The sequence below is a fragment of the Octodon degus genome, unplaced genomic scaffold (assembly GCF_000260255.1).
Source record: "Octodon degus isolate 3935 unplaced genomic scaffold, OctDeg1.0 scaffold00118, whole genome shotgun sequence".
NCBI classification, from domain to species: domain Eukaryota; kingdom Metazoa; phylum Chordata; class Mammalia; order Rodentia; family Octodontidae; genus Octodon; species Octodon degus.
Genome location: NW_004524694.1, coordinates 1,140,060 through 1,150,137, shown reverse-complemented (window position 1 = coordinate 1,150,137; position 10,078 = coordinate 1,140,060). Strand labels below are relative to the sequence as shown.

The 10,078-nt window shown below is 34.4% G+C and overlaps 1 protein-coding gene across 3 annotated transcripts in view; it reads left to right on the top strand.

Moving 5' to 3' along the window:
• The window catches only part of Stk3 (serine/threonine kinase 3), a 369,078-nt gene that overhangs the window by 120,423 nt on the left and 238,577 nt on the right, over positions 1-10,078 (top strand). Inside the window, exon 6 of one of the 3 annotated variants that reach the window (XM_023699944.1) lies at positions 1-168. In XM_023699944.1, coding sequence (XP_023555712.1) covers positions 1-168 — 168 coding nt within the window. The remainder of the gene's footprint in view (positions 169-10,078) is intronic. The other 2 variants (XM_023699946.1, XM_023699945.1) reach the window with 2 other exon arrangements.

Below are 10,078 nucleotides of genomic sequence, written 5' to 3'. Positions count from 1 at the left end.
GATACAATGGCAAAACGCAATACTGTGATAGGCACTCCATTTTGGATGGCTCCTGAGGTAATTCAAGAAATAGGCTATAACTGTGTGGCTGACATCTGGTCCCTTGGCATTACTTCTATAGAAATGGCTGAAGGAAAGCCTCCTTATGCTGATATACATCCTATGAGGGTAAGAACATTACAAATTGTTGAAAATGTTGACCATATAAGTGTTGCAGTTTAGTAATGTCTATGAAAGTAAATTTAATTCATCTCAGCTTAGATTCTGTGCAAAAAGTAGTAAAATTACTTGGCAGAGGTTACTTATTAGTTTTCCTCCCTAGCCTTCTTATATGTGAGACTTAAAGAACTGAAACTGTTTCTGCAATCACTCTTCATCCAGAAAAATATAGCTGAATTTGCTATTCAGTGGAAGAGTTGGTAAATCAGTTTTTACTTTCTTACCCATTCTGCATTTTCTACCTTTCTGTGGTTTATTTCTGTCCTTTATCTTTTTTTAGTTGAGGATGTTATTAAAAAAATAACTTATTTCTAATATTGCTATCTACCTTCGAGGGAATTAGGTATATTTATTTAGTTGGTCCTCACTGAAGAAACAGAATTCCTTTGAACATGATTCTGTGCTTCTCTAAACTCATAGGATTAATTTTGAATTTGAAGTATATGTCTTCCTATTCAATTCTAATTTCCTTTGCTTTAGGGTTTATAATGCTCTGGTTCTTAGATTTGTTAGTACAGTATATGGATTTCAGTTTCTCATGGATTAGTTCGTTTATCTTTGTATACTTGCTGCCCTCTTGTGGTGGAAATTATCTCAAGGGTATAGGAATGTAGAAGGGAGGGAGGAAAGTGGGAGAGAAGGATGGAGGAAGGAGGAGAGGGGAGGAAAGGAAGGGAAGAGAAGAGAGAGGGGAGAATGCATTTGTAGAAGATCATAGGGTGACTGAAAATATGTATGAAGTAATAGATGTAATATTTTAGAATATGGTGAAAAAGAATAAAATGGAATTGTGTGATACTACAATGCTATCATACATTAAACTTTAATAATATAGGAAACATACTATACTTCAGATATTTAAACATCTGTGTACCATCCTGAGACATGTTACAAAGCCAATTCTTTGAGCAATGCATTTCTATATAAATTTGTACTATCTTCCTTATATGTATGGATTCTTTTTGCTGAAGTGCAGAATAAAAAATCACATTGATTATTTGAAAATAACATGAAAAATTAGAACTTGAGCATTACAAATTCCTGAATCACAACCACAAATCTTGCTTCTTTTGTGATTATTAGTTATCTGTGGTACTTTTATTTAGGATATTTGTAGGGTGATCCTACAAATCATCCAAGCCTCACTAAGTTCCAGAGCTGGGATTCAGTCTAGATCATATGTTATTACAGTTTTGTTTCCTTCCTTTGTAAATCTTAGTTTTCCAAACAAATGGTTTGTACATCAGATAGGAAAGAATTGTAAAACATGGCCTCTGCAGGAATCTTAAAATATCACTTGAGAAGTCATACATACAAAATAATAAAATATATCTGGGAATAACATTTCTGTTAAATATACATATACCATGTATAATCCAAACTTTTTAGGATTCCAGGTCCATTTTTTCCCTATCACTCTTGCTTTAAAGTTTACTAAATTTTCAAGTCAGAAGTTAGATTTTTATGTAGAGCCTCATTAAGAATCACCCTCTTAGGGGGCTGGGGAGATGGCTCAGGGGAGTAAGCACTTGCCAGGCAAGCGCAAGGGCCTGAGTTCAATCCCCGGTTCCACCAAAAAAAAAAAAAAAAAAAAAGAATCACCCTCTTGAACAGAGCTTGCTTTCCCTCAAAAGCCCCCCTGCCCTTTTTTGATATTCTGAGACAAGCTCTTGCTGCTGTGTATTTCAGGCTGGCCTTTAACTCATGGTGATTCTTCTGTTGCAGCCTCCCCAGTGCTGAGGTCACAGTGTGTTCTATCATGACTGGATAATATAAGATATTCTGGATTTTGTGGTTCAGTGGTTATTTTGTCAAGTATTGCCTTATGTATTTTCAAACATAATATACTTTTAAGTGTCTGTTTAAATGATATTGTCATTATTTAACTTTCCTTGGGTTTGTGAACTATTTTAAAAATTAGAGTACAGAGCTGCAAGTGTTGATAATCTGTCAATATCACTTAGGAGATACAAGTTTTCCAAAATTTGAATGTTCACCTGACAGCTTAAATTTTATCATTGACAAGTACTGGTTTGTTTTTGTTTTGTTTTCCTTGAAATGACAGGTCTCACTTGATTCATTTTTGAGAAAATGTCAGTCACAAACTGAAGTCTGAGTAAGGTTCACTTTACTTTTAGTCTTTCAAATAAAAATGATATCCTTTAAAAAAAAAAAAAGACTTATTTGCAGCTTGGTAAGCTGTAGCTCTATCAAACAGTGCTTTTTTTCCATGATAACCACTTTTTTGGGGAAGAGTTTTATGCATAATTCCAGTTTTTCATACAGAATACTCAAGGGTAGAAATTTATGAAGTTAATAATCTTTATTGTTTTGTCAGTGTTTGCAGTTATTTCTCTTGGGAGAGTTACTGGGGAAAGAAAAGAAAGAGCTTCCTAAGAAGAAAAAAAAAAAAAAAGATTGTTGAAGGGCCCAATTGAAATTGAACATTAAAAATTATGATTTATCAAAACCTAGTTTATCAGGTTTCTAGCAGTGCCAGCTGTGGATTGCGTGCATTGTGGCCTTGATGTTCAGGTTTGGGTTCTAATGAATGCTTTGGAAGATGGCACTGCAGGGAATTTAAGGCTACTGTTGCAAGAATAGTTCTAGGCAACTAGAACTCTATAGATAGTTACTGAAGAGGTACAGTCTAGACAGAAGAGAATAGGTGAAAATGGAGAGCCTGAGGAGTTAGAAAGTATTCTGCTTTGCTGAATAACAGTCATCTGGGAACCTTTGAAAAAAACTTCGGATTCTTTCATCATACTCTAAAGTTATTATGCTAGAATCTCAAATGTTTTAGTGAGCTTAGCAGTTAACTGATAAGGTAAGAGAAAGCTGATGTGAAACTGATCAGTGGAATATTAAATTTTCTTTTTAAATTAAAAACTATTATAACAAGTTTGTTTTATGGTATTATAATCTCTGATTTAATGGATATATATGATGAAATAGATATTTACAGAATTACCTTAATTGTTAAGATGACACAACTGTTCAGTAGTACTGATACAAAACTCAAAGCTGGTCTCTCTTTTTGTCTTGACACTAAGTGTCTCAGTTACTTTTCTTTCATTGCTGGAACAAAATACCTAACACCCAGAATTAAAGAAGGAAAGGCTTATTTAAATAGCTCACAGTTTGTGGAGTTTCCAGTCCATAATCAGTTGGCTCCAAGGCAGAGTGGCAGAGGGCAATAGTTCATGGAGGCGGAAAACAGCACAGACCAAAGGAGAGGTGCAGTGACTGCCGCAGCTAGCAAACCTCTCTCCCTTCCTTAAATTGTGTTCAGGCTATCCACCCCAGGTTGGGTGTAACTTTCATGCCCAGAATCTCAGCATTGGATCATGAATTGATCACAGACTCTAGAAGACTGCCCCAATGACTACATGTGTTAGGGGCCAGGGAGATGGCTCAGTGGAATAAGTGCTTCCTTGGCAAGCTCAAGGGCCTGAGTTCAATCCCCGGTTCTGGAAAAAAAAAAAAAAAAAAAAAAATGACTACATGTGGCTTTCAACTATACACAAACCATAACACTAAGTAAATATCTTTTTCACTTATATCTCAATTCTATGCATGTAGAGGGGTGCTAGCAAATATTATGTAAGAAATCTGCAAACCATATAGTCTCTTCATTATAATTACTCTTTTAAAGTAAGACTCCTCCAAGTTTCTAGTTGGTAGGAAACAGCCAAACTTCCATTTTTTAATGTTTTATTCTTCAGCCATTGTTTTTGGTAGTGATATAGATTAATGAGGCAACTAGAACTCTATACAATTTTCACATAAAGATAGAGATTCAATTAATAGAAAGACCACCATAGCAAGCAGAGCTAAAGAATGCTAGTTCTCCTGATACAGATAAAGTGTATTTCCCAACTTGCTGCCTGTAAATGCCTATCTACAACAGAAGACAAAGTAGGATGCAGTAGAATCCTTGCTTGCCCAGCTTCCAGATCTTCAGATCAAACCAGTCTTCACTGTAGAAGATGCTAGTAATTATCTGTCTAGTAAAGGGTCATGAGGAAATACACTTTAAAACATGTAAAGCTTTTTAAACAGGAGTTATAAAAATGTGCCTATAAATTTATATCCAGCTATTAGATTAAAATTAGTTACTAATGGCAAATGGAAGTAAATCTGCTTCTTAATCTTGCTATATTTTTCTTGGAGAAACAGCATTTTAGTAATGGGAAATAAGCACTCTCCTAAATGTAGGGTAGAAACAGATGGGGGCTCCTTCCTTTATAATACATAAATAAACAATATTATAGCTTTTCCATTGCAAATAATATGTCCCTCTTGGAAGATTTGTTGCAGGCATTTAACATGGGATGAAGGGATGAGGATGGCGTAGAGATCAAGTATTTTCATTTTGTGTAGCAGAGCATAAATCTGAAATTAAGATTTTAGCAGTGCTGTACTCCCTCTCCATGGTTCCAAGGAGAATCCATTCTTGCCTCTTCCAGGTTTTGGTGGCTACTGACAATACTGAGCTTTTCCTTGAATTGTAATTGTATCATGCCAGTCTCTGCCTGTGTCTTAACATTGAATTGCCCCGAGTACCTGTGTCTTTTTCTTTGTCTCAGATTTTTCTCTGCATTTCTCTTATGGGTACATTTATCATTGGATTTAGAGCCTATCCCAATAATCCTCTGTTAAGATCCTTATATATATTTCAAAGATTATTTTCATTTCTTCTAAGAAAGGATGCATTTAGAACTCTATAGATGAGGACAGTATTGATGAACTTGGAAACCCCTGGAGGTGGCATCATGTTGTAGTTTTGCCACCACTAGGTAAGGATTAGGATATATCTTTTTTGAGGAGAAACTACTCAGTCCTCTGCATCTCCTGTAATCTGCTTTCTTATATTTCAATTATATGTGAAATTTGAGATTAATGACTAAGATTAATAACCAATATATGACATACAATTTAGCTTTATAACTATTTTTAAGCATACACTTCATGGATATTAAGTACTTTGCATTGTCCTGCAACCATCACTAGTGTTAACCACCAGAAAGGTTTTAATCACTCCAAACTGAAACCGCTCATTAGACAATAGACCTAGATATCCTCTTGTTCCAGTACTTGGTAACCATTACTTACTTTTTGTCTTTATGCATTTGGTTATTCTAATGCCCTTTTAGGAGCAGATTCACACATTATCGTATATACTTTGTGGTTTTTTAAAAAAAAATTTGTTTAATGATTTCATGGTTCAACCATGTTATAGCATTTATCAGAAATTCCTTTTAAAAACTGAATAATATTGTGTATGTGGTATCATAATTTGATTATTCTTTCATCTGTTGGTGGATGGTTGAGTTTCTTTCACCTTTTGGTTAGTGAGAGGCATGCTGCTGTGAAGATAGCTATGTAGTCATTTCTCAGATCCTGCTGTCAGTTGTTTTGAGTATATACATACCTCCAGTGTAAGTGCCATATCTTATAGTAATCTTATGTTTAAATTTTTGAGAAACCTCCAATAGTACTTTCCATAGCAACTGTACCATGTCATATCAGTGTTAATATTTTTTATTTTCTGTTCTTTTCTTTGCTGTTGTAATGGTTGTAAAGTGATTATCTTACTCTGGGTTTGAATTGCATTTCCTAGATGACTAGTGATGTTGAGCATCTTTTACATACTATTGGTCACTTGTATAATCTTTTTGAGAACTGTCTACCCAAGGTTGTCATCCCAGGTTCCCCTTACCTACCATTTCCTATGCTGAGTTTCAAACTCAGAACCTTGTGCACACTAGATGAACACTGTAATAATCAGCTGCACACACTCTGCCCTCTTCCAGTTTTAAAATCAGATTGATTTTTTTGTTGTTGCCGAGTTTCTGGCCACATTTTTGCTAGGTTCTCTCTAACATTGGTCTCTTTTCTCATTGCTGCCATGAATTTTCTGGACTTCGAGTTTTACACTTCTGTTCATTGTCCTTCCAGTTGTCCTCTCTGACATTTTTGTGCATACCCACTTCAAGTACTCAGTCTAAGTCCCTGTGGATTTTTTCCTCTAATCAATTCATTGAAAGTACTTTGAATCAGAATAGTTTCTGCTCTTTGTTTATATGTAAATGACTTTCCTACCAAGTAGGGGATTCTTTAATCATTAATGTGTGCTTTACTTTGTGTAGTAGTTGTGTTCCAAAGAAGTTGTGTAAATATATATGTGTAAATCAGCATTTTAAATAATTTGAATTTTAATAACTTTTTGAATGAATCCTTTAATAATGAAAGTATTGCTCTTCAAACTTATATGTCATGTGAGATATACTCATGTTATGTTATTATTAATATTTAAATGTCTTCAATAGTAATATTAAAATAGAAGAAATTATATTCTCATATGGATGTAGAGAATTTGATCTTGTGATCATTTGGAAAGTACTGTTTATCTGCTTTCCTACATTAGTTTTTTTGTATCAGAGAAATAAGGTGTCATTAAGTTGTGAATGTTTGCATTTTGAGGACAAGTAATCTGGAATTATCTTCCTTATTGTTTACCTTCTTTCACCTGTCCTTTATTTTCTTCTATAAATATTCAGTGCATACTTACCATGTTCCAGTAAGGCTCTGAACTAGTGTGAAGCAGAGCAGACATATTTCCTGTAATCTTGGAAGTTTAATCTAGTTGACTTAACATTCTAATGCTACAATTATTTAGCTTTGCGTTTGTTAAAAGAGAAAGGGGTAGATAAATATTGTTTATAAGACTATTATACACTATAACTAGTTCTATGGCTATACATATAATTATGGCTATAGATAAAATTATTATTACTTTTTCATTGCAGTAGTTCCCTCTTATCTGCGGCCGCACTTTATGTGTATACAGTTCCAGTTACACATAGTCAACCAACACCACCCAAAAATAATAAAGGGAAAATTCCAGAAATAAATAATTTGGAAGGTTTAAATCATGCCCCATTGTGAATAGTGTGATGAAATCTATGGTTTTTACTGACACTGAATCTTCTCCTTGTCCAGCATGCCATGTTCTCTCTGTTAGCTGTTAGTCATTTGTAGCCATTTTGGTCTTCGGACTATTTATGAGGTACTGTATCATAGTGCTTGTGTTCAAGCTATGCTTACATGGTAGTCTATTCTGTATCACCACACCTACATCATTCATTTCACTTTTCATCACAAAGATATTGTATCATATCATCACAAAAAGGGTACATATATGCGGTAAAATAATTTGAAAGGAAGATCACATATATCTTTTGTACAGTATATTGTTATCAACATTCTGCTTTATTATTGTGTTTAATGTCTTAATGTACTTAAAGTTGGTCACAAGTATGTATATATAGGAAGTAACTGTATATAGTATATGTAAGGGTTGGTATTGTTCATGGTTTCAGGCATTTACTGGGAGTAAGTGGGGAATGCTGTACACAGATTTTCATCTTCCTTTATTATCCTTTTCTTCCTCCAGCTGCTTTTCTTTCCTATATTTTTAGTTTTCCCCCTCCACCTTCAGCATTCTTTCCATGTACTTTGCTTTTTAATTTTAACTCTTATTGCTACCGTATTCCATCTTCCCTGCTTATTTTGTGGTACTATGTTTCTGTTAATGATATTTTCTGATCACAGGATGCCAAAAATCTAACCAAATAGGACAGATTTGATCATTGGAGAATTTTACTTCTAACTTTAGCAAAGATGGTTTTTCACTCCATTTTGAAGATAGAGTTCTTCTGTCCTGTCCTCCTAATAGACGTGGGAAGCATTCTACTCTGAGTTTGAGGATTAAGGTTTATTATAGTGACAGTTCAACATATTTCTGTCCAGTCAGAGTTATTCTTCAAGAAATGAACAAACAAAAAAAATAACATGAACAAATCACAGCTTCTCTTAATTGAGACTGCTGGAGTCACCACTGAAGGCATACACAGGAAAGAGAGATTTCTACTCTTAATCTATACTTAAACCTTGCTGTTGGTATTGCCAGGTACTCTGTAAATATGATTAGTTTGGTAACTATTGAGAAAACAATCACCATTTTCCTCCTGACATACAAATTACATAAATATGAATTGTAGTTTGGGGGCATATGTACCTCAAGTATTGCTTAGAGTAAGAATTATTGAGCCAGAATTATACTACAGTCCAGTTTTAAAAAGATTTATGTAGGATACTGACAAATGCAGTATTTATCTTTGTGTGGGATAATTAAATCAATTTTAAATTGATGATTAAAAGATACCATGCACATTTCATGTTTTTAAAAACATTTATTTTTATTAGTACATGTTTACCATATATAATGATTCCATTCATCATGGGGAATTTATGCCTGTATATAATGTATCTTAATTTCTTTATTTCCCACACCCTCTTCAACCCTTCTCCTCATCCTCATTTACAAAAGCTCTGTTTCTATTTTTTCTTTCAGTTCTCTTTTATTAACAGTCCCTCCCTGTTTATTCCCCTTCCCATTTGAACAAGTTCTTCCTACTTCCCAATATCTGTACTCTGTTTTGCTGTTTATTTATTTGTTTATTTTGCAGAACCGGGAATTGAATTCAGGACCCTGCGCTTGCCAGGCAAGCACTTATTCTACTGAGCTATCTCTCTGGCCCCAGTTTTGCTATTTATTTACACCTTGAGTTTCTCACATAAGAGAAACAATGTGATATTTAAGACTGAATGTCTGATTTATTTCATTTAAGATGGTGGTCTCAAGATGTATACATTTACCTAAAACATGTCTCAGGTTTATCCTTCATAGCAGAATAGTACTCCATTGTATATAAATATATGTATATTTTATCTTTGTGTGTGTGTGTGTGTGTGTGTGTGTGTGTGGGTGGGTGTGTGGCTGTTTCCAGTACTTGGCTATTATAAATTGTGCTGCTGTAAACATGGATGTGTGTATATCACTGTAATATGGTATTTTTAGCTTTTTCAGGGAAGATACCTAGAAGGGGACTAGCGAGGTCAAATGGAATCTCTAGTTTTAGTTTTTTGAGGAATCTCTGTACTGACTTTCATAGGGGTTGTACCAATTTGGAATCCCACCAACAATGGAGAAAGGTTGCTTTTCCCTCTCAGCTTCACTAGCATGTTAATGGTTGATTTCTTGATAAACATTCTTTCTAGAATTAGGTGGTATCTCAGTGTTGTTTTATTTTACATTACTTGAATGTGATGTTGAGTTTTTTTCGTGATATTTGCTGTTTATATTTCATCGTCTGAGAAGTGTCTTTTGATTGAGAGGTATAAAGTTTTGAGTTCTTTGTATATTCTAGATAGTAATCCTCTATCTGAGGAGAGGAGTAGCTGGCAGAATTTTTCTTCCCTTCTGTAGGTTGTCTCTTCACTCCATTGCTGGTTTCCTTTGCAGTACACAAGCTTTTTAATTTGATGTGATCCCATTTATTGATTTTTTATACTATTTCCTGTGCAGCTGGGGTTTTGTTCATAAAGTCTTTGCCTATACTTGTGTCTGTAAGAGTTTTACTTATTCTGTTTTCTAGCAGATTAGGTGCTTTCAATAATGTGGCCTTTTTAACAAGATTGTCTCTTGAACATGTTCAGTTTCCACCTTCAGTTTCTTTGTTTAATGTTTGGTAATTGTCATTGTAGAAGTCCTTCATTGGTTTACTTCTAGGTATTTTCTTTTCTCTTTTTTTTTATTTTGAGGTTATTTTAAATGGAACTGTTTCCCTGGTTTCTTTCTCAATGAGTTCCTTATTGACATATAGAAATGTTACCGACTTAATATTGACTTTGTATCCTGCTACTTTGTTAAATTTATTTTATTAACTTAAGAGTTTTTGGGACCTGCCCCACCCCTCCCGCCAAGTAGGAATTTCTGCCGACTTCCGGGAAC